This window comes from Bombus vancouverensis, chromosome 10 (assembly GCF_051014615.1).
Source record: "Bombus vancouverensis nearcticus chromosome 10, iyBomVanc1_principal, whole genome shotgun sequence".
Lineage (NCBI taxonomy): Eukaryota > Metazoa > Arthropoda > Insecta > Hymenoptera > Apidae > Bombus > Bombus vancouverensis.
Genome location: NC_134920.1, coordinates 3,094,688 through 3,121,045, shown reverse-complemented (window position 1 = coordinate 3,121,045; position 26,358 = coordinate 3,094,688). Strand labels below are relative to the sequence as shown.

Below are 26,358 nucleotides of genomic sequence, written 5' to 3'. Positions count from 1 at the left end.
TAAATGAAGTTGCAAAAGTAGCGGTACTCAGATTCAGTCAATTAAGCCAGAGGAGAACAGCACGCTTAACCCGGATATGTGATCTCTTCCGAATAACTAACGGCGTCACATTCAATGAAAGGAACATTCAAGAGATCTCGTTTCGAAATGTATTAGTTCGTAACTTGGCTAAACCTGATATTTAAACATTTTCAATAACATTTTTCGTTATTGGCGTTTAATTTTATTTGATTAGACGTTTATTAAAAACTGCAGATTTTTATGCACTTATAGGAAATTTGGAGACGTAAAAGTACACAAAGATATATAAAATATTGAAAATAGAATGTTCATTGTAATATGTATTTAGTAGGTGAAACAAATATCTATTTATATTCCATTTCTTTGCGTTTATTTAAAGATAAATCTGCAGAAATTTGTCGGAATTTTATGCATTTATGAGAAATTTGAGGATATAAAAATACACAGAATGCAGACAATAAACAAAAATATATGAAATATCCAAAGTAGAATATTCATTATAACAATACTTAATAGGTAAAATTTAGTAGTGCTTGGGTTTACAAAAGCACGAATCTGCATAAATGTCCGTAACCTATTTATTATTTATATATTAGTTATCATTTATAAATCTGAAATTTTAGATATGTTAACTGCAGTTTACCATAATGCAGTATCGTATTCGTCCCCCATGAAGTAGGTATTTAGTATGACAAAGCGAATAATGTACGTGCGTATTTACGTGACTAGATGTATTCATGAACGACTGGTATGCAACACACCCCAACAACCGGTGTCGCATATTTTTACTGATAATACCATCTTACGAGAACACGTACAGATTTAATTACAGAATAACTGCATCTATAATATTTCAAAACGTTTGATTTTCTTTGTAAAGTAGGTAAGTCACGCGATCCACGTTTCACTCCAGCGTTCATTCACTTGTGCATCGTCTGCTTGATAGAAAGGAAATTTATCATACTTATGCATCCATTGAATTCGAAACGTTACTCTCTATGAAAACGAAATCTTGTTCGTGGAATAAATTTTAGCATCGTTCGAAAATTGCAGATTTGAATGGGTCCAGGTAGAATAAACGTTTCCAGAAACTTTTTCTACATTTTTACTGTATTTAAAAAGGCATATACTTGTAACTCGTTGAACATGGAATGTTTCATTGAGCTGTAACAATAAAAATTCGTGTCAACGAAAAAACGAAGTGACTCTCTAAGTCTATTTCTTGTTCCATTGTCTAGAATTCGTAGATTTTCTTGCTTCTTTCTTTGTACAAAATGCAAAATTTATTTTGTTGTCCGCGACAGATTAATTTTCAAGTTACTACATTCTTTGTTCCAGCTACTTTCCAGAATTCGTAGATGTTTTTTTCTTTTCTTTATACAAAATACAAATTTTGTTCATGAAGATAATACCTCTAGTTGAACGGTGCGAGAACCATACATGCGCACGAAAGAACGTTCCTACGCGTCGCTAGGACAAAGGATGATGTTTCTGATTAATGAATTTATGTACAAAAGCGTTCGTGTAATTCCATCTTAATTAAGTAGATATTACGCAACATAGTGAAAAAGAATGCTAAATACCTATATTTATGACTATCATATGATACATATACGATCTAGTTGAAGAACCTTCTCTCGTACAGAGATACTAAAAGTAAATGGAACGGATTGCCATATCTCGATATACCTACGAATGAAATGTGTTATTTCATTGTAGAATCCGCGTACAAATTAATATTTGATCTTTCTCAAGTTTCCTGCCTTTTTGAGAAAACGGGAGTACGAGTCAGACGATAGTTGAATATTAATACAAAAATACTCTTTGAAGGCAGGAATTGCGAACTAAGTGTATCATATATTAGTAGTAACTATTGAGGACGTATCAAGCTATACGTAAGTCAATCCTTAACGCGAAAAGAATTCCCAAACAGTGTAAGTGTTCATTACTGCTCTTTGTTAAGAATATAATCAAGCATATTATTGCAACGCGTCTGTATGCTTTTGTTTCGAGTCAAGGATCAACCATTGTCTATTATCTCGATATTCGTGTAGTTTGTCTTTGAACAGTGTGAGCAATGACTCTATCGAATCTAGATACCCGTTACGCGTGGTTGCGTTGTTATAGAAGAGCTTCAATTATGTTTGAAATATTAATCAAAATGATAGTTTGTTCTATCCATCTTTTCTTTTTTCGTTATATATGTAAGTTTGATGAATATTATTTTCCAGAATAGTGCGAACCGATGTTCGACGGCGGCCCTCTGTGATGGTGATGATGCTTTTGACCTGGTCCGGAATATCTGCTTCCTGGCCTTGAATGGACTATGGCGTAGTGATCGCTGTTCGTCGATATCGACCTGGTTGAATTCATCGTCGATCCTCCGGAAGCATATCCTTGCTTCCCGTTTAAGGAGTACCTAAACACAGGCAATGATTCAGTCGAGTGTTCGATCGTTGCTAAAAATAATCTCGATGACAATGCGTTGATAGATCAACCACGTAGACGATTAGTCACTTTGAATATAATAATTAAAGGCCATAATATTTTTTAAATATGACGTACGAAGTAGCATCAAGTTTCACGAGCAATACTAAATTGACTAAAATATGTTTGAAAAGAAAGAAGTATTTTTTCTTCGCTATGCATTTCATATGCTCGTTTAGCTCACGCGAGCAATATTCATTATTTCCCTTCAACAAGCTAGCAATCGATCCAAAGAATTCACTACCGTGTTTCAATCAATTCGAAGCACGCAAATTCCTCGAATCCTCCTTTTCTAAACATCTCAATTACACTCCGCACTAAAAGAGAATCTCTTTCGCCTTCGGGCTAATTACAAGTTCCGTGGAATTTCAAGGAATCTTTCGTCTTCGTGTTCTTATGATCTGAAACGTCGTTCCAATGAGAAATAAAATCGAACCTCGAGCCGTATTGGGAGCCATGCCAGCTACGATACGGATCGTAGTCCTCGATAATCGATGGCTCTTTCTCGATAATGTCCGTCCTGGTGCAGCTGCAGGTCATCGCGGAGCAGAGGAATATATTGATTATCAGCATGATGAGGAACAGAATGCCAAGAGCTACTGCCAGCCACAGCAGCCATAACGGGTGAACGCTGCCATCCTCGTACAATGTCTGAACGGCTATGAAACAAGTACCGCGTTAACAACTATAAGAAACCTCTCCTGTGGAAAATTGAGAACAGAGAATCTCGTCGAAATGGAGAACCTGCTGCGTGGTGGCTAATTAATTCAACTCCGGAGGTAGGAGTTCAAGTAGGAGGTATGAGTATAATCACGCGGCGTTATCCACGGAGTAAGCAGGAAGCGATGGTATAGTATGAAAAGTATGGCGTGATATTTACATGGCGTTTGACCAGGGTCAAGAACGAACACGCTCGTGCCGGCTAGAAGCACTCCTTCCTCGCCGCTCACGCTTTGCCCATTAATTAAGGACGCTCCCTTTATATCTTCCTCGTTATCGCCTTCGCAAACGGGGATACCGCAGCTTCCTGGTGGAAAAGAAGATAAACCGTTTTACGTTTCACCTGTTATCTATTACGACGCATTATTTACCGTTCGACACTCGCTCGACCACCGCGAGGAAAGCGTTCTGAAATTTCTTCTTGCAAAGTAGGAAGCGTAATCGAACGAACCTAGACGCGATACGACTATGGTTGTCGGTGTCCGTTCAAATAACGCGTTTACTAAACGTCCAAAGAAAGTTTCGAGGGTATATGTTAATTGCCGAGCCGAGTTGAACGGCACGCTGTAACCCAGATCGAAGCAGGCCGTAATCGGAAATCATTCAGCGAATCAGTTTACCTCTGCACACGGCGATGTCACATTGAAAATGCACCTGCGGACTGTCAGGGAACCGGAACATCGAGAACAATGTCGCATCCGCCAGGCCAGTGTTTCGATCGTAGATGAATTTCGTCATGACCCGAGCCTTTACGGGACACCTTTGTCATGGAAAATGAACGTTACGCAACCGGTTATGATCGTGATCACAGCCGTGACAGCTTGAATCGCGTAAAATTCATATCGGAATTATGTAACTCTGTTGGAATTATCATTGATCCGTTCGACAAAAGTAATCGACAGTTTTACGTAACTATTATAGATTAGATTTCCATAAACTTTATAGGTACATGAACGATTTTGATAAATGAATTCGTCCTAGAGGATGAACAAATGAAGATAAACGGGGTGGATGTAAAACGTACCCTTTATCGTCGATCAGTTGTACGCTGCTGTTTCGTTTGTTGAACGCAAAGCAGGACTTTACTTTGATTCCGTACATTCCTGCAAACGAGAAAGATCGATGAGAACGCGTGAACGCGACCGCGCGTTCACGCGCTACGCGTGCTCGTTAATTCCAATTAAACGTAGGGAGTGAAACGGAGTAAGAGTTGCTGTGTACGAACCATCTGGTCGCGAGATCTCCGCACGCAAAGTGTAGTTGTGACCATAAATAGCCTCTTGCACTTTGTGGCCTCCGTCCAAAAGGCGCAAAGATACTAGCGAGGTCTCGTTTCTGAGCAAAGAAATTAACGTGTCGTGTTAGGATATTAAAGTCTTTCTGTGTAGCAATCCACTCTCGTGGATTGCTGGCGATTCCACCGAGATACAGGATAATATTAATAAACTGTGATATGTACTTGGCGTTTTTGAATCCAGCTTTTCCGCACGTGATCACGTAAAATTTATCGTCCGCCAGCTCTAACGTCTTGTGTATCCTTACCGCGATAGGAATGGACCGTTCCTCGGTGTCCTGCAAGAATTACAACGGGATTAAGGGAAATTTGTTGCGAGCGCGTTTAATGAAGGACGACGTTTTCCACCAAACGAATAGAGTCTCTTGATGTTATCGGCCGAAGTAATAAGAGTTGAACGCGGTGTTCTATTCTGATATTTCTGTGATATCGTTTCGCAAGCATAGTTATACAGAATGTTTCGTAATATCTGAAGATCAAGAACGAATTTAAAATGCGACAGTAAATTGAGCATTTTCCTTACCTGACCTTACTTTTCGATTTTAAAGCATTTGTTTCAACAAGTACATCTTTTCACATTGAAAAGTGGTATCAGTATGTGTTTGAGGTTTAATCATAGAAATGGAAAAGATCGCTTACGTTGTTTACCAAAACGCCACAATAATCCGGGGAGCCTTTAGGCGCGAGAAGATTAATGGCGAGCGTGGCGTGTGTAGAGCCGTTTCCGGGCGCCATACATTGCGGCGTCCGAAAATCTCTGGCATGAATAGCTCCCACGAAACTTTGATTCAGGTTCACTCGTATCGTCATGTGGCCGGCTTTACATGTTGCTGTAACCGTCGGTTGAAACTCCGTGTCCAATAATTGTCCGGTGACCTGCGATTGAACAAGAATTACATTGACTTTTGACAGCAAACAGCCTGATCGAGTGAGACTTTGATAACGAATTCAACTACTGTAGATGGTTACTAAAGTTGTTTGCTTGTTACGGTAGTTTTTTCGATGAACGCTAAGCGATATCTAGGTCAGCCAGGAGCCATACTAATCAACTCCATATATTGGAAGGTAAAGAAAAACGATGGTACCACAAATATTTTTTGAAATTTATGTTCAAATTGAGAATTGTTTTCTGCATATAGTAATCAATCTTTGGTTTTTTTAGAGTTGAACACTTTCATGTATGAATTTAATGAATTAAGAAAAAAAAAACGTAATTGATTAGTTTAGTTTCTAAGAGATTCACTTGCAACTAGAATATAACAGTACAAAGATATTCTCTATTCTGTTGCAAAGATAGGCAGTGAAAACGAATATCAAAATATATATTCATCGGGATGGTCGATTTTCAATCTGAAGGAAGACACGCTGGTAAAGCTCGTTTCTCCACTTTCGTTTTCCAACATTTGCGTATAGTACAGATATATCGACAGCTGAAGATGGCAACAGTTGGATCATGAGAATCGCAGTTGTAAAAGATACAAAAAAATGAACCAAGAATAGATATTAACATACCAGGCTAATTAGTCTGCCAGCTTTAATTATACTCAGTTAATTGCCCCTTGCCCTTTAAAGATCGCATACCAGGCCTCAAGCGTCCACCGTTCGTCTCGTGGTTATAAATTATTTAATTAATTACAATCAGACAAGGGGAAGAATTCTCGTGACCATGGCGAATTATGTACCGGATACCCCTATAGAAAACGATCGAAATTCACGAGTTTTTGCTCGGCCATGCATACCCATCGAAGCTCTTGAGTCATAACGAAAGATCGGTGATATTTTCTCGTGCCAATCGCTAACTTAATGCCCAAGTAAACTTGGACCGGTCTGGGCGGCAGCTATCGACCCACGCTAACTTTCAATTTCATGTGGCCTCACCACGTTCTTGTCACGGTATATGGTAGACATGTATACATATAAGTACGTCCAGAAGTGCCAGACGGATATACGCCAACAATAAAATAGAACCGAGCTAGAGACGAGCGAAAGAGATGCCACCGCGACAAGCATCGAGTCTCTTGGAAACGAGACAAAGGTCTGGAACGTAGGCGGTTGCAAGGCCAACGGTCCTAAATGCTTCAGTGGCCTCTCTCCGCGGAGAAAGAGAGAAAGATCAGAGACGTGTTGGGTTACAGAAAAGGATTCCTCCTCTTCGCGAACGGCTAATCGATTATGAGAACACGACATGGTAACGTATACGCGCGTCCTTGCGTTTTACTGATTGCTCCTTTTTCGGTCTCTGTTCTGCATGCTTATGGTATCCCTATCTCGTTCGCCGTCTATATTCTATTATCCTTAGAATACCAAAACTCAGACTGCCTTTGTCTTCCTTTCGACACTGACGAATGACATCCTTCCGAATTTCTTTTTATGCCAACTTCTTTCATTCGGAACGATTAGTTCCGTTGGTTAACGCGATCCTCGTGGATCGTTCGTCTTTTCGTAATATACCTTGGCTAAGTTAGCTGTGATCTTAGACTTGTTATTTCGTTATAGTCAGTTATACGTTTAGCCTACTTATCTATTTGCCAGTCGTATTGCAAACAACAACGAATTCATTTTCTCGAGACTTGCGATTGCAGGAGAAGGGAATGCGTTAATTATAGGCTGATTGCGAGTATACGCTTGAGACCCGAGGCTTTACGTAATCGATACGGTAGCTCCAATTAACGAATACTTCAAGAAGAGGCCGGCAGGAGAAGAAACGAGACCAGAGGTCCTCGAGGCTTCGAATGTGAGACGAGCTCCAATGAAGGACACGGCTCTACCATTGCATCGTTATAAGAAACGCAGAGGTCTTTTCTAATTTCTACGATCGTAAGGAGAATCACGATATGTGCGTAATTACTATGATTCACGATCATTGGGCGGGTCGTAAATGCACGCAACATTTGATATTACACGAAATCTTTTATACATCTCCTCTGGTGGATTCACGCGAAACTATGGTCGCGTGCTAGACGTTAATTGAAGTCGACATTGTAGTGAGCATAGCTTTCTTCCTGCGTTGGAGACGTAAAAAACGTGTGCTCACGCCATGGAACACGCCCCCCTTCCCCATTTGATGTCTAAGGTGACGCAATCAATTGCTGAACACTGTGCCTTGTCCAGGTAGCGGAGAGACGAGAATAGTGGGCAGAAGAAAATGAGGGTGACATCACGGAACCGGCTGCTTATATAAACGAAAGTTAACGCGATCCGAGCTAGCGCGCTGGTTAGATAACATCTAGAACGTGTCGGGTTGTTGGCGAATTTTGCGTGGGACACGAGGAACACGGGCTGGAAGCGGCGTTCGAACGGATCAACGATCGATGTAACTCGCTAACGAGCGATTTTACTCGTCCACGGGGAAAGCAACAATTAGCCGGCGCGGACGCGCGACGGCCGGTCACGAAATAGAATAATTCATGTACAAGGAACCGTGGCGGGCAAGTGGCCACTTAGTAATTCGCTACGATAGAATGCACGCTATCGACAATCAAAACCCCGGTCGATAAATCAATGAATTTTTTCGGCTTCGTCTATATAGGCGAAACTGTGTAACAACATCTTCATAGAGGTGTGTGTGTGCACGAGAGCGCGCGCGCGCGCGGTGTGCTCGCGCGAGCGCGAATTTTACGCGTGGATAGCGGCAATGTATCAAGATTTAATCCGACCGCCTTGTGGCCGCAATGTTTCAACACATTCCGATAGTACACACCCATGGGGCAAGTATGCGAGCCGCAGGAACGAGGGCGGAATAGTATCGACTGTGAAGCGGCGACTATTTTTTCCGAATCGAATGAAATATATTGGCGGACTTATCGAAACGTCGGACATACGCGAACCTTCGCTTCGCCGTATCGCTTTTATTAAATACGTGAATAGGTATAGGGTTTCGAGTACACACCGCCGCTAAACCGTGAAACTTCTGCTTGTTCGAGATAAAGGGGTTTCGAAAGAAAGTTTTACTGTTCTCTTTGGATGGCCGTAGTTTATCAGGATTTCCGATTCTTTTTATCGTTTCTTCGGGAGGAGTAGGAGATACGTATTGCACATTTCGATCCAAGTTCGTAGAAGTAGCCGGAGGATAGGCCGGGGTGTTGTTTAAAACTTTTCAAATTCTTCCTTTTTTGGTCACAGTGGATACTTACTTGTATCTATCGAAAAATAGACAGTTTATATGCAGTGACTCACGAAAATATTTGAATATGTATCATCAAACGAGGCAGAGAGAGCAAAAACAGACCAATTATAAATCGTATTCTTTCTTAACGTAATGTATCATTAATTTTGTCCTAAAAACTTTATTCCAATAAGCTATATGAATCATACAAACATGAAATAATTTGGTTTGTTCAAATCAAACCCTTCGTCAAGTAGCATAACGAAAACAGTTACTGCAGTGAATATTTTCTGCTCACATCCATTTTATACAATGAATTACTCAATCTGTTAAATATCGTGGTTCGCTTTTATTCTCAATGTCTCATTATGTATGTACAGGTAGGTCTTTATTGTGTTCAGTGTGTTCAAGTATATTTGTGAGTCACTGTATCTGGAATTCGCATAATAGGAATTCAGTGATTCTCTTTACTACCTAAGATTTTTTATTTGTACTAAAAACATTAAATGTACAATTAATTGGATTCAATTGACAGTAATTCATTTAATCAAGCACCGATTAAAATTTCATTCCAGTAAATGGAGTCCTTCCGTTCTAAAAAGTATGATTGCTATAAAACTGTCGTTCGTTCGTAGAAATAAATACCGTACACAGAACAGAGATGATCTTTTTTGATTCACTGGCAAGTCTTCCAAGCGGAAAGTTATAACGAAGCTCTGGAAAAATACTAAACGTGCGCGGAACAGCACGTGGTACGGCCGAGTAATTGAAAAATACGAGGAAGTCACGTCTCCGTGGAACAATGCTGCTGTGTCACACTCGCAAACTGTAATATACTACAGGCGTTTACAATGCCACCGGTCTTCCTGAGGAAGCAAGTTTCAAGAAACAACTTGCAGTAATTGTTTACATGCCTCCCGACCTTCTTTCACGTTCGATGTACCATTGTTTTTTCGTGAAAACACTCTCTGTCCCTCAATATGTTCGCCAACGCACAGGAACCTGAACTTGAAAAGGAAATATATCAGTTTCTCACCACTCATTGCCTGCATTCTTTAAACGTTCGAAAGTATAGAGCGTTTCAAAGTTGCACGATTGAGAACTTATACAAAAAGGAGGTACACATTAGCGTGCTAAAATATGCATATAATGCCTTAAAATATCAGTGTGTCGAAAGTAGAGTCGTGATTTTAATGAACTGGTTATTAATTAATTTTGTCTGTACCATCGACAGCATAACAAGAACAATAATGAGAAATGCATTGTGAAAGTTTATTTTTATAGAGCGCTGAATTAATTAGTAGAGAATTCGAACACCTTTTTTGTAAATAAAGAGCGATCTCACAAGTTGATTTCACTTAGAAAGAAAATCCGTGGTATCTATGAAGTGTCTGTTAAGAATCTTTCCCTAACTGTTCGAGTTTATAGCTATGATTCTAAATGATTCTTTATTTACATGGTCGATTAAACCCGAAAAACACATACTTCCGATTAACATACAGTTGGGCCGTGTTCGAAGCATAAATTATATCATTACGAAGAAATACGTCCATGAAGGTAACGTGGCGATCATGCAACACCTTCGAACGATAAAATTACGTACAAAGCAGACTACCAGACATTAATATAACAATTACGACGTTATCAGATGTATCGTTCCTTTTTGTTCCTTTTCTTTACGATTATTACAGGCAGAGCTCTAAGGCGTTTGTCAATGCGAACTGCTTGCACGTACGCTGGATACATGCAACGTAGAAAGCGCATTCTTTGGCCAGAGGGCTCGAGCCAGCTCTCGAATTATCTTGCGAGGAAAAAGGAAGAAGGAGACAGCCGAAACGTATGTTATTGACCCTGCCTTCTTCAGGTTCTTTCGTCTAACCGTCTGTGTCGTCGATTTTCTCTCCTTCCTTTCTTTCTTTTCTTTTTCCCTTTCTTCCTGTTCTTTTCCTTTTCTCCTTTTTTTTCACGTCCACCGAAACCCAAGCCAACGGCATTTTCGCCAGAAATGGCGCTCACCATTTCGTCGTACAATTTGCGATCCGATCGTTTGGCAAGTTTTATGCCTGGACGTTTAACGGCACATTGTTTAACACACACATTGTTTAATAATGACCGTTTACACGGAAGCATTCAGGGAAAACGGTTATGTCGAACGGTACGCAACCAAACAAATGACTTCCGAGAAGGAAGATCCTCGAAGAAATTTCTAAGAGGGGGACTCGGTGAAACTTCGATTTCCTTCTCATCGATAAAGAAGCATTCGCCATCAGTAAATATTTATATATATATATACATTGGTTTTATAGCCTCTTTGTCGTAAATCAACATAAGATGTAGTTTTGATTAATTGGTCTAAGAGAACAGACACATTTGTCGTTCTTTCAAAATACACGGTACATTGTTCAAAGTAAGTTCGATTTTTGAGAATTACGAAATTATTGGGTTCAAAACTTAGGTTTGGTTACCGTGATTGTGAAATTATCGAATGAAGCCTGAAATGTAGAAAACTATGTACAATTATCCATCTTATCGTAAATATTCGTACGTATATTGTTGTTAAAATTATCTTGTAACTAACTTGAACTACTAGACAAGCCAACTACAAACTATAAGATTATTTAATATAAAAGTGGCATCGCTTTATCATATACTAATAGTATTTCAAATGTTGAACATTTGCCCATACTATTTTCCAAATTGTTCCCATTTTACAAAAAGAAACGTCATAACCCAACGCAATCTTCGCTGAAAACGATGAATTAAAACCCTCATCGCAAGGAACTGACCTCATAAAAAGGCCTCAATGGCCACGATTGGCTTAATTGTTTGTAATATTTAAGGACTGGGAGGAGCCTCGCGAAAGCTACAAGACACTTTGTAAGAGATGAAACTCGCTTTCGTCCGTTCAATATTTCGACTCGGAAATTATCAGATTAACCATCGTCGGAAGTAATTGTAAATTTAAGTTTCGCGGTATCTGATCGGGCGGGCGCGTCATCTCCTCCCACTTTTACGGGAGCGCGATCCTCTCGAAACCCGAAAGCGTGTAAGTGAAAGCAGAGTGTGCACCGGGCCCTGGCACGCTGTCTGTTAAATTTACGCATGGTAGAAACGGTTCGAAAGAAAAGCCGGGACACGTGAAAGTGTGCGATCCGCAGAAGATTCCGCTCTGTGTACGAGCGAGCGTTCGACTCGCGGGAGAGCTCCCGCATTCCGTTCTATTATGTTCCGCGTCGTTCACGAGACAATGCGCTCAAAGAGAGCCTCCGTGATTTTCTTCTAAAACATCAAGTGAAAGCATATTTGATGCACTCGACGCAATTAGTGGAACGATGAAAGGAACGTGGTGTACGCGCGTAATATATTGAGTTACCTTCGTTAGACCTTGTAAATTTGAACACGAGCACTGCCGATGGATATCGACTTAATTCGATAGAGAAACATATATGTACTTTTATAGCCAGCATGATCGGTTGCATTGGTAGTTAGGAACGATACAATCGTTTCAATAAGCGTTCCTCTAATCAGTTTGCTTGTGGCAGAAAAACAGCCCATAAAGCTCGCTCTGTTGAAACCGAACGATGTCTATATGATCCTCGTATTATTACCACTTGCAATTTTAACGATGGAAAATATTGATTTCACCCCTTCGTTCTCGACAATACGTATAGGATATCGGTCACGTTTTTATGAAATTTGTATAGTATACCATGAAACGTTAGACGTTAAATTTGTATAATGGCTAATGGTATTCCGTTATTTTACTCTTTTGTCGTGCGTCATTGTGTTTCAAGCGATCGATTCTGTCGTCTTAAGTTACGTAACTCTTCGCGTCAAGGAATCCGCTTTCTTTCTGAAAAGTAACCGATTACGCCTTGTGCAAATAACACGGAGATGAGATTCGCAACGAGTTTGTTTCTTATCGTATATATTACGGACTAATAGAAATGCACACGCACGGTCATGAATACATTCACACGTATGTCCGCATATCGTAGGTTTAATAACCGCAAGAGATCGCGCGAACGCATTTATGTGTACATATGTGTGGTACCATACATCGGTGTTGGCTAATGGTCAGTGTATGGGTGTATACTATACGCTTTCTGCATGCGTGTTATTGAATGGCGAAAGTGAATTGCGTGAAATTATTACGATTATACGAAACGCGCGTGGCGCGAGAGCAACGTTGCTTATTACCTTCACCACCTGCGTCGATAAATAGATAAACGATAAGTTTCAATAATGTTAAGGTGTTTGAACGAGTGGATGCCGATGCTGTTCCCTACAACATCTACGATGTTACCTATCTGGGTGAATTTTTACCATAATGATTTTTTATCGTAATACGAACAAAGGAACTATGGCGCCAGTTTAATATAATAGACACGTATATGCATACGCATATACTACGTGATCGTTTATACAGCAGATTTGTAGGAAGAAAGAATACTCAAATGTATATGGCAAAATAAGATGGTGAATTTAATCAAAATGAATTTTGAAATTGGAAGTGAATATAAGTTAATGATGAATTAATCATCAGAAGCAGTGTTTACTACCTAACACACCGTAGATTTAAATTACCCATTGAAAGATAGAAATAATATATTTTGCTATTTACTGTATGTCTGTATATATCTGTATATATCTGCATATATTTAATATTATATTTTATTATATTATCCCTTGCATTAACGTCAGAAGTCTTTTCATTTAACCAGGAAGTTTTTCTTAATGTAAATCAAAATTCACAAATTAAAATATCTAAGAACAATAAGCTCATGAGGTACCAAAATATTTCCAACAATTTTAAAAATTACAAACGTCAATTTAATTATTGCGTATAGTATATTTAAAAATCAGTTCGATAGTGCCATAGTATGCTATTATGCAAAGTTATTATAATATAAAGAAGCAAGTGTCCGAGTACTTTTGAACGATGAAGCATCACGCGAAATACAAATTCTGTATAATTATATGGAATTTAATCGATGAGGTCGATGTTAATATCGTAGTCCAGTTATCGCTGTTTTTAATTGAACTGTTAAAACCTGAATGAGGAACGTACGTACGGTGCAATTAATAAATCTTACAGCGGCGGCGGTCGATGTAATTTCTCGTAGAGCGAGCAGCTCTTCTCTAATAATCGCGGGCACACATGGAAGAAATTAAAATGAACGATACATGGCGAATAAAGCCCAGAGAACCTCGGTACCTCGACAGCCTTTTCTACGCGGTTTTAATTAATCTCTGACACGATTGCAAATTTCGTAGACTTACGCTCGGACCCAGGTATGCTTATTAATAAATTGTTGTATCAACGGCGGATCGTTTATCGCGGCTGACTGTATGGTTGCTTAATCTTCAACGATAACTCATTAGACAGATTGAAAGAGAATCATCTTTTTGTGTCTGGGTAAAGAAAATCGGATACTTTCCGACGTCGCGCCGTTAAGCCTGCGTCGAATATAAAACCACTGAAATGAAAATAACGTATGTTTCCACAGCTTCTATCGGAATTCCAAGAAAGGGAGCCTCTCTCTCTTTCGTTGTGATTAATTCTACATCGAGTTTAAGCAGTTCGTGCAAGCATAATAAAAGCATAGCAATTAATACATATTTCATCTTCACGTGCAACTTCTGCTACTCTGTCGCTAGCCACTCATCAAGCCGATTAAATTATTAAAATATCATGATATCGTTGCAATTAGTTCCAGTTTTCTTATCAGAATCTAAAATGACTAGAAATTGCTAGATTCTTATCTATCATCATTAATTTTATATTCATTTCAAATCAAATTATTCAAATACGCAATATAACATAGTCAGAATAAAAGAAATGATTTAAAAAGGATGTTATTTATGATTGATCATAATTATAAAATATTTTTTCTACAACTTCGTTGGCGTGTTTGCAACTTGGAATCTGAATATGAATTGCGTGCTGCCTTGGACGTTCCTCTCAGAGCCGCATTCCGATTAATAAACGGGATCGAGCGTTTCTCGTCGTCTTGAGAGAGAAACATTACGAAGGAAAGGGTTCGTCGAAGAGCAAGACAGAGTCGCAGCCAGTGGCCAGACGGAAAAGTATGGCGAAAAGTGAAAGCGACGAAATTTAAAAGCAAAAAGGCAAAACTACGCTCGATTTTATGACCGGTTGAGGTCACTGGTCCAGCTATCGTATCGTGGCGAAATCGATGCTCCCGTGGCTTCGAAAGCCTTGACTTCCAGACAGGAGCGCTGTACATAAATCTTTCGAAATTGTTCTTAAGAAGTTAAATGCACTATTTCATTAACCACTCGATTTCGAGTTGTTATATTTATTTTGTTGTTTATTTGTAAATTACCTAGTTTACTTCTAAACGACCGTCCTTTAGCTTTTAGATATACTTCACAAGAACATGTTTTAAAAGCTTCGAATTTACGATATCTTTCGAAATGTATAGCAGTATACTGAATAATTTAAGTAACTATGGACACAAGACTGCAAATGTCTATGTAAATTCATACGTCCACCTACATTAAAGGAAGATTGAGATCTATTTTATCTACCATATGCTATAACAAGTATTTTATATATTCATCTATGAAGTGGTTACAAGAAATATTTGCACGTATCCTTATTATGCAGTGAAGCATATTTTTAGCAAATTCCACATTTCATTCGGAATTACTTCTTCCAATCACTGTATTTAATATGTCACTGTACATTTTTTCATAAACCTGTAATAAATACACATAAACATCCACATCTAATTATTAAAAATCTATTTTCATGAATTTTCATTTAAAATTGCCAAGTATAGAAAAGAATATGTTCCATCAATTTCATGGATATCTTTTTGACGTGTAGAATTTTCTACTACAACGTAATTAAATTACTATATTGCACATGATGACAGTACCCAAACATTCGAAGGAACAGGCGTACAAATCTGGATGAAAACGTTTCAATAATTTCGCACGACACGGATAATGTGTGTGTATGACAACGGGACGGAGTAATATCACTGCTCCGATACTATTTTCTTAACTGTGCCGTTTATCTTTCGCGAAACGGTATCATTACGTTTGCGAACGGCAACACACGGCGCGCGTTTATTGTTCCAGCAGAACAACGATTCCGTACGCGGCGAATACTGGCGTATTTTACGGTACCCAACGAACGATTCGATTGCAAAGGGTGACGCCACGTGAAAGGAAATACGAAATAAAGAAGGTATCGAAACTCGATGGGACACAGAATTTACGGGAGATCCGACGTAGCGATACGTTTCCGACGATTGTCCTTCGGAACGTCGACTCATAAGCCGATGAGCTAACCGATGGATAATGGCGTCGAACAGGAGAACGAGAACAGCAAGAATCCGATGAAGAAGGAAGTGCATAGCTGGAGGAACGGGACATTAAAACAGCGGCGTGATTTCATGCGGCAGTCTGGGCCGTTCTACCTCGTTTCCCAGAAAACGATGAAGAATTCAGAGCCCAGGTGAATTCGATTTCGAGTCGAACGGTAGAACCGAGGGAATTCGAGGGGTACGATTCGTGGTTTTACAGGTTGCTTCAAAGTTAACTTGGTTGTCACTGAAATGAAAATTGTAGTATCTATGATTAAACAAGGGTGGATCATGGCAAATATGCGTATAAAAGTTGGCTGTTTATACTAATATAAATGACCTGTAAGAGAATACGCGTTTTAGTCAGTTATGATGCATTTGATTCTTCACACTTTCTTCGCATATCTAACGGATACGTTTATATTACTCGCAGAGACCAGTTGGTACGAGGAATCGTATAATCTTCGAACAAACATTTCTATGATATCTATTCGATAACTATAGATTGAGGATCATTACTACTCGTATCTTTCAAAAGTTTACAACTCCTTTTCTCAAATACTCTCTACGTTCGTCTTTTCTCTCAATCTGTATCCCTTTCCTCTGATTTTCAATCGTATGATCTTTCAAACAGACGTTTCCACGATATCTACCGCGTATGAATTAAGCATCATTATTCGTATTATATCCTCCAAAACTTTACAATTCTACCTCTGAAACGCTCTGTACGTTCGCCTTTCTTCTTCCTCCGTATCCCTTTTCTCCCCCTGGTACCACGTTGGGTTCCGTGGACCGGAGCCCATAGGTAGTTTAAACACTTGACATGGTTCGATCCATGGAGCAGTCATATAGGTTTGCCCACGGCAGTCGGCAAATCAGCCACGTCAGTGGAGATCGTGATTTATATCCGTAGTTCTCCCGAGGGCGACGCCAGGACGAAATCGACGGAGAGGTACGTTCTTCACGCTTCGTGTGCAGTACCCCGGGTTCTCTTTGTGTTCGACGTGTACGTGCACAGACCGTCCGCTGGCAACACATCTCGCCGCGTACGAAATGGCATTGTCGTAAAGATGTAAGCGTCCGTGAATCCTATCTGGAAGTCGAGGAAGCACCGGTGAAACCACGAACCAAGAGAATCGAACTTTTGTGGCAGTGTTCCTCCGGTTGGGAACGAGCGAGTCTTCTCCACCGACGGTGGTAATATTAAATATGCGGTTTTTCATCCGAGGATTTAACGATCTAGCATTTTTATCGTTATATAAAATGACGAAGAAATAGCTACTGATCCTATTACAAGAGAGTCGGTATCAGAAAATGGTAAAAGTTGCTGGGTGCCGTTAAAATTGTTTGGTAATTGAGAAGTTGGAATGGTAAACGATTTATTAATTTATTCGAGTTTTTAAAAGTATCGCTATGATAAATCCTAATTACGCCGTGACTGAAAGAGATGGAAATGTAAAATACAAATAAATAAATTTACCCAATCCAATACACTTTATTTATACTTCCTTGAAATTTCTGAATGTGATAAACGCTGAAAGTTCATAGCTTGTAAGTAACGGATAATGTAACTTATCAAATTAAAAAAAATGCGTTTTCTTGTATCTGTTTGAAGCTTTTGCTTCTGGTATCTACTTCGTTTACCATTGCAGTTCCTCATATTTGGAATGATATCGTTATCTATTCAGTAGTCGAGGCATTAATTACACGACTATTTCCTCGTGTTTGTCCAACGATTTGCACGATGGTGATAGAAGGTGTGACTAGGTGGATCGCCTTTAATTACGACGCTTCCCGAGAAATATTTTAACGAGGTATTAACGCTTTGCTGGCCTTGCGGCGTAGGAGGAAGACGAATACTCGGTGCGGTGCTTATTTGTCAGCATCGCTGGCATTAAGAAAACGAGAATGAGGATGAAGAAAGAATTAATTGCGGCGTAGCCGAGAATATTCAGAGCTCGAAGCTCCTTTGTCTTGGGCTTTGCCACCCAAGAAGCATAACAAAAGATATGGTGCACATCTTGTTAAAAATCTGCAAATCTTTGTTCTAATGAAATGATAATATCAGGAGAAGATGGTGCAAGTGACGATATACTTAAGTTGAGAGAATTGTAGATAAGATTTAGTATGAACACAGTACTGTGGTACATAGTTATAAAAGTTTAGAAACCCATAGTCTCTAAACAAATATGGATGTCATGTATTATTTCATGCGCGTGTTTTTGGGAAAAAGCGCACTTGCATTTCGTCTGAACTGATCAAACTTGGAGAACAATAGTCTCGAGATTTATTTACTTCAGAAATAACGTCGCTCAGAAAATCACACACGTAATGTCTCTTAATTTCTAATAAAGATAAACCCGTAAGACACCCATTATCATTGAGCTTTGAATTTACATATATTGATAGGAAATTTCAATGTGCAAAAAAAGATATGTTCATGGCACTCCATGTTATCTTTTCACGATTATAATTTTGATCGCGATGATTCATCAATAAATGAATTTCGCGCATTATACGCATTAAATGATATATGAAGAATTATGAGCGACAGCATTGTTTAAACATATTCACTTTCATTGCCGTTTAGTAATATCTCGATAGGCGGGAAAATAATGAAGCCGGGAATAGCGGTGAAATCGCGTATTGTACGTAGTACGATGCATAGTATGCACGCCGTGGCTGGAACGCGTCATCATTAGCACCGTTTCCGTTCGCTCTGATACACAGCGCAGCTCGTAACGTTGAAACGATGCGTGATTCCCAGCGGCCAGATCATTCTAGAATTTACCAATGCAAATCGATGAAAAAACGACGCCTCGCAGCGTTAACGCTGTATCTTTCCATAGCCTCGAACATCTGCATTCCTATGTAAAAGAACTTCGTACCAGTCTGTTCGAAAGTGCAGTGATGCCAGAGAAAAAGAGCAGACTGGCATGATGGTTATAAACTGTTCGGCCATATTTGGTCCAGCTATCTGAGTGCCACAACATTTTTAAAGCGTAATAGCGTAATTAATCAAGATTGTACAAATTTCATTTCTTCAACTGGATTTAGGTAATCAGAGTGTGTTGCAGGTGATGCAAACTCATACATATTTGATTTGACTAATTCGAACATTAATTCTACTTCAGATGTGATCCTCATTAATTTGAACGAAATTTAGTAAAGTAATAATTCTGAATAATTTATAAGAATCTGTAACTACTTTGGACTTGTTTGTAGTCAATCAGTTATGAGAAAATGAAATGATTCAACAAAAATTCTATAACATGGCTCATATGTCTATACTAATAACATTTGACATAATTGTTCAAAAATTTGAAACCTTATTATCGTCATTCTCACTTCGGTCACACTTCTTGTCAGTCATGTAGAATAACTTATTATCACATCATCATTCTTCAATAATTCAAATTCTTCCAAATTCCAAACATGCTTTTCTCGTAACTAGTTGAACATCTGACAATTAGAATTACAGTTACACTTATTCCAAACACATAGAACTTCTCCTTAGTTATTCCTGAACTAAATTCATATAAATCCGTGGAACCCGTATTCGAAATAGCCCTACCTCAATAAGTCCAACTTAACGAAGAACCGTGTCATATAATCAACCAGGAGAACCGAGAAATATCCTAGTTACAAAACCTCCAATCTCCACAGATATCTCACTGTTATCATAATAAAGAAAGTATTTTATATGCAACGTTGGAACATGTTTCTGTCGTCTAAAATCTGACAATACGCGTTATACTTCCGTGTCGCCGTTCGTGTGTACGTGTTTGATCTTCGATGTAGATATAACGTATGATATACCAGCTGCGAGTAGTTATAGCCAGCCGTGCGTTGGGTGGATCGTCGATATTCTCTCGGCGCTCGTAACCCTCTCGTACCCGTTCTCGTACCTTTCGCAATCTCGAACGAAAGACATATTATCGCGGCCGAACGTAGGCCGCTCCTGTGGCGTAGGCAGAGACGCTATCTGGTCCGTGCTCGTTCTCCCAAAATGGACACGCCAATGAGAGGAAAAGTATGCAACAACAGAGGTTCTGTCCGTTTTTGTACAAGATTCTGTATATGGCAGTGCACTTACACTGCAGCAAAACGAAAAAAATCCTTCGACATTTGCTCGTTCTTTACCCATCCTCCTACCCGACCAGCGAATTCGTTCAAAGAGACCCAAGTAAGAGCACGAATTCGTTGAAAATCTTGTCGATTGATCGGCCGTAAGTAATATGTACCATGTAAGAATTAATTGTGCGTTGCATCATGCCTTCGGTGAACCATGGAACATTTCCGAAGAAACCATTCTGATATTATTGCATCTAGTTAAGATTTGATATTCTAATTCGTCAAACTGCTCTTGTAACCAGCATGATCAAGCTAACCGATTAGAATATTATTTTCAATAACATGTCTACGTATTTACTGTTACATCTATACATTCACATACTATCATAGTTACGAATCCGTCGGTTTGATTTAACTTTTAAACTTCATTTCAAAAGGAGACGCAGTACGAAACCAATACGAAAATATAATCCTTAAGTCCAAGGTCTTAGACGAAGTCCAACGTGTCAAAAATGGATAGAATGTCATCGTTGGAGCATTGTAGTTGTGATCCGACTGTGATTTTTGATCACAGTTTGTGGACTTATAAACGGCTGAATTTACGAACCCGCACGGTTGTCTGCTCGACGAAAAATGTCCGACGTAAGAGGATTACAAAGGTGGAATAAACGCGAGGGATGCCGTCACGCTTTAAATTCTGTCGATTGCCACAGAAGGAACGATGCTGAGTGTACATGCGTGATCGTGGATTTCACAGAGCGCCCCGTGGAATTCTCGCGGAAAGTGAGAATTCCTCCGCTCGTTGAGGAATAAGATAGGTATATGAGAAGCATAAGATTTTCTGTGCGAGACTGTCGCTCTCGAAGACGCGCAATGGTATGTCGCGCACACGGATGAGTGCAAGGATGAAAGAATGGATTTTTCTTTCGACGCGGCGATGTCTAGTTTGCGTTGCGTCATTTCAACGTGATTGAATATTTAACTAAGAGGATCGCGCTCTTTTTCTACCGTATGTAGTCATACCAGTAGTGACACACATCTGTTACTCTGAGCCATGAAAAGAGTTGATACTATGTAACTCACTAAAAAAAGATTTGTTCACGAAAACTACACGTTAAACTTTAATGTGTATTTTATTGTACTATGCAGGAAAACAAATTTATTTATATTTTCATCTCATAAAAATTTCTAACATAATCCAGGTTTTGCAATTACTGCCAGTATGCAAGTGCTTTCATGTTCATTCCGCTGCAATGAAAATTAGCGTTAATTTTACTAAAAGCACCTGCACGATTTTAATAGAAACAAAAATCTGAAATTTTGCTGATTTGTGCAAAAATTTACAGTTAATAAAATTAAACAGCAAACTTAGTATTCACAGTGTTTTTACATCCAGAAATTCTCGTAATCGGATCATAATTCGACCATACAAAAATTATTCCATAGGGTTAATCGGATCATAATTCGACCATACAAGAATTATTCCATAAGGTATGTTACCATTAGCTAGAATTACATGATGCGCGTTGAAATATCTGTTGAATAAAATGTGGAATTATCAAGTAACGTTAGCGCGATTTTATGATTATCCTCGTTTATTGCGTTCTATTCTTCGAGACGGTAGCGTGCGACTCGCAATCGCGCGTACACGCGCAAGGAGCATAGCGAAACTGGCGCAAAATAATTGCTCAACGAACCCAAACTTGTCACCTCGGCGTGTCACAGATCGAGTCCGTACGTTCTATATCGCGGTGATATGGTAGGGTAACTCATAAATATTAATAAAGCGGCGTTGTGTAAATTGATCAGCGCGAGGCCGTACGCTTTAATAAGGCCACCTACTATTACGAATGATCGGTAATGCCCTCGATTGACAAGCATCGCAGAGAAATGAGAAGAGCCTTAAAGTTCTTGGCAAGTTCGATACAAGCGTTTGCAATTAATTCGCCGATACTCAGCTCGACAGTCGGCGAACGCCATTAAAATTCCCTGCGAGCTTGCGCAACTTGCTTTCGAATCTCTTGTGTGGCGAAGCTTTCCAGAGTATATCGCCGATTTCGATAACATTCGCTGTGTATCCCCCCGTTGCGTTTTCTCGCCGCTGACACGAACGTAATTGTGCGTACGTAAAAAGACGACGTTCGATTCACGGAGAGGGTCCCAAGAGTAAGGTCTATTTATACGCGCGGGATTCGAACCAAAGCCAAGTTGTATCTACGATTTACGTCGTAGATAACCCCGTATGAGGCAAGGCCAGTTTCCTGTTAAATAGATTTTTTAATTAAGTAAAAGTTCGGTCCGCGAGGAGTGGTATACGGCCGAGCGGCTGTGTGCATCATTGTTTCTCACTGCCCACTTAAACGGTACGTGTTTGCACGATACATACCGGGTGTTCGTTGCATCGGGCGTTATGTACGCGTTATGAACCAGTCCAGACAAATATCTAGTCACCCTGAGATTATGATATTTCTTGTAGAAGCAACTTACGCTTCTGCATTATCCATAATGGAAAGTTCGCTTATGAATAGCTTAAGATTTCCTTTATATCAAGGTACCTCTAAAAAGAATCATTTTCTTAGGAGAAGAGATGAATAATGCTAATGTTTTTCATATTCACCCAGTATTTACATTCCATTGGTACGAGCTTTAAACATGTTTCTATATCTCCTATTCAATTCACGCATAAATACACACCGTTCGTTTGTTCGCTCTTTTATCCAGCACACGTAATTGTGCAATTCACGCATTCGATGCCCGTCCCATCGATACACGCACACGCGTGGCCGCGTTCGTGGTAGCCCGCATTCTTGCTGGTCATAGGCAGATCCAGAGGATCCGCGGCATTTCGACGCACGATATATTTCGACTGGAACGAGACACAGAGAACCGTGCCATCCAACGATGCAGCCCTCCCGCTGGACATGCATTCCTGTATCGCGTTCTCGCAGAAACCAACGAAGCTGGCCATGCTCCAGCCGGTCTATCTGAATTTTTCTCGGCGAGGGAGCGCAACGCTCTTACCGAAACAATGTGGAAAGGCTACGTTTGCGGCCGTTAGCGTACCTACTTGCCGATAGATTACTGTATCATATCGTATTGCGTGGTGAGCACGCGAATGCCTAAGCAATCTGCTTTTTTCATGAACGGTTTCGCGATACTACGTTCGAGTACCGTTCAGTCCTTGTGGATCCTTGAAGTTTTTCCTAATTCTCCTAATGAGATGATAGACGAAGATTTTAGTAAATTATTGGAATCGTTAGATAACGACCGATTTATGACTGCAGCTTATTGTACATTTATCTAATTTGTTTAACGGTTAAACGTCAGTGACACCGATTTAGAAGCGACGGGAGTGTATTTGCGCGAGATGAATGAGTCAGCTGGAGACTCGGCACTCGATCGCGGCGATTTATCGTCGGCGAATGTGCGTTTATATGTATCTCGCGTTATCCCAGCAAGATAAAGAACAGTCATCTTCCATTTCGATTCCACTTCTATTTTCCCGCGATTCTGTTTGTCCAACGACGATTGCGTATCGCTGATCTTAACTCGTGCCGATACACAGATGAATAAACGACAGTGATACAGGTAACAGAGCAACTGCATCAAGCCTGCATTCCGGCGGGTATAATGTACTTCTCGATGGGGACATTGAGAAGAAGGTCCACAAAAGTCTAATTAATACTTAATTCATAACAGTTGTTTAAAGTAATCGGATATTGAGGTCTTATCTATCCAAGAAACCAATCGTAATATGATTGGGGTAAAAAATCATTAAGATTCAAACGAAATTATCTCCAAACATCCGCATCTATGGAGAGATTCCTTCGGCTATCGATTAATAATGTATCGTAACATAAAAGTATTTTGCAAATAAAAATTATTTCAATAAAAACAGCTACGAATATTTCGTGAAGCACTTCATTTATTGACAATATAAAAGAAATCGTTGCAAAATGTGTTGTACGTAGAACTTCGTGACTGGACATTGCCAAACTTACCTGGCCGACGCGAAGCGCCACCAGAACCAAGAACAGTATCGACACAAGCGCACTGGTGAACGCGTGAAAATTGGTCCTTCTCACTGGCATTTTGGCAGAGTGCGTGCCACACTGAACGACCGACTGCGAAACGTGTCACGTTCTTGCCAAGGCTCTCTTAAGGCCAATCTCACGTCACATTTTCGTTATTTGCCGAGAACAATCTCATCGTATCGCGCGCGTTCAGCGAATGATGGGACGGTTTCGAGGCGACCACGCGGTTTTTGCTTTTCCGTAACGACGAACCGAGGAAACGTGGCGATCGTGAGCACGCCCGTATCGTGATCTCGTGGATGGTGTCTCGAAAACTCGATGGTTCGTTCAAGAGAACTGGAAGCGAATGTTATACTGGCGCAATAATGACTGTTCCTCCTGAGCTGCCCCCAGGGACGCTCAGGTGTTCAGCGTTTTTGGTGGGGATAGATCGTGCCGCAGCGGCCATTCCCTTTTCATCCGATATTGTATGCGATCCACGCATTCATGTCTCCGAATCCGGCAATGAGCTTTGTATATTTCTCATGGTTGCTGCGCGAGGTCAGCACTGTGCACGCCGCACATGACTCGCGTAGAAAATCTCTTTATCGACGTGCCTGGGAAATTCGAGAACGTTCTCATATGGTTTCGAAACTCTTTTCTACTAGATGGTGACCTTAATTTGCAAAAGGTGACCTTTCATTTTTTTCACAGATTGGAAAATGTTTCTTTTTATACTAATTATATTTGATTGTTAATGTCGATGTAAAAGAAAATAGAATTTGGAATTTTCCATTGAATATATTGAATATTTTTAAAGAGACGCTCGGTTTAAATTGTCAGATGTGAATATTGATTTCGGAAAACGATTCATCTGCTTTAACATTTAAATTTCGGAAAGTCTAAGCCCCATGCCTGAAAAATGAAATATTTTGGTTTTTAAACATTTGAATTAGACGTTTATTATTTTGCCTGATTATATGTACGAAAATTTGAATGCAATAATTGGCAATAATCGAACAATTACGTCCAAGAAACGATTCCATAGATATTGATTGAACGAAGATTGTAGGAATCACAGAACTGTCGATAGTCGTGACGCTGGTAAGGGTATTGTCGTAGCACCTCTTAAGTTTATCACAATGCGGATGAAGGTGAATATCGAAGACAATACGATGCTTATGGAATCATTCATCGATGATGTGAAAACCATCTAAGATAATGATGCATCGTTACCTTTACGCACAGATAATTTTTTTATTACGTTTTTCCAATCCATCCAACAATTGTACATAAATATATACCAGATGTAACGATATTATTAGATTGCGTATGTTTGTGCAATTTCATATTATTATAAACGTAAGTACAAGAATGGAAGTACTTACGTTTATAAATGAATACAGTTAATGACATGATGTACAGAATAAATTACTAAATATATGTAGACACTTGTAGCGATAAGTGGATGAAAAGTATTCATTTAAACGCGGTAATAAAAAGTTAAAGCTATGAGGATAAAAGTTTTACTGGGGCTATTTTTCTTATGTGTTAACGCGAAGCCACCTACTCAAGCCGAGTGGCTTAATTGGTCTCTCGGGAAACTTGAAGGCATGAAAAAGGAATAAAATTTTCATTCAAAGAGAAACCAGTGCTAATTCATATTTTCTTACGTAACAAGACGAGACGTTATATCTAAAGCGTACTGAAAATGTAATCTTAATAAAAATCCAGACGTTTTTGTTTCCTTTGAAGGTTTTTACCTCGGAAAAATGTTTGTGACCCACTTCCCCACAGAAAAAACAGCTCTAATGTCGACTTCCCTACGCGAAGAGAAGAAAAAGGGGGAAAAAGAAAACGGGAGAGAAGAAAAGAACCGTCTTCTCGCGTTGAATACTACCTCTGTCTATAGTAACACGCAAAAGGGCAGACACTGTTGCGAATATATCAATTTTATTGCGTCCGCGTGAACGTAAACCAGAGCTGCCGCACTGAATGCTATAAACAATGAAATTTTATTCCAAAAGAAGAATCCGTTTCCGCACTTTACCTACACGAGTCCGCACGCCTAACTAACACAGCCCCAAACAATAGAAATTCTATCTCTCGAAAGATTTCAAAGTACGATCTCCATAGGCACAAAAGCTCCGTAAGTGCAACGCCGAGGAATCATGAATAACTGGGTCGCTGCATTAATTCTTTTATGCAGCTTGAGCTTGTGAAACGCAGAGCCGGTCGAGTGAACAGGAGCGATAGAACCGGGAAATCAACATCTCGCCGGCACGCTATCTATAATCATTAAGA

The 26,358-nt window shown here is 39.7% G+C and overlaps 1 protein-coding gene across 1 annotated transcript; it reads right to left on the bottom strand.

The window, feature by feature from the left end:
• Positions 1–1,113: 1,113 nt before the first annotated feature.
• LOC117159188 (uncharacterized) lies at positions 1,114–24,449 on the bottom strand. The gene is made up of 9 exons (XM_033338798.2): positions 24,043–24,449; positions 5,162–5,398; positions 4,688–4,800; positions 4,454–4,563; positions 4,253–4,331; positions 3,849–3,988; positions 3,389–3,535; positions 2,945–3,167; positions 1,114–2,440 (listed from the first exon to the last, which is right to left on the bottom strand). Exons 1-9 carry the CDS (start codon positions 24,130–24,132, stop codon positions 2,242–2,244), a joined length of 1,338 nt encoding a protein of 445 aa, XP_033194689.1. The 5' UTR covers positions 24,133–24,449; the 3' UTR covers positions 1,114–2,241.
• Positions 24,450–26,358: the final 1,909 nt, after the last annotated feature.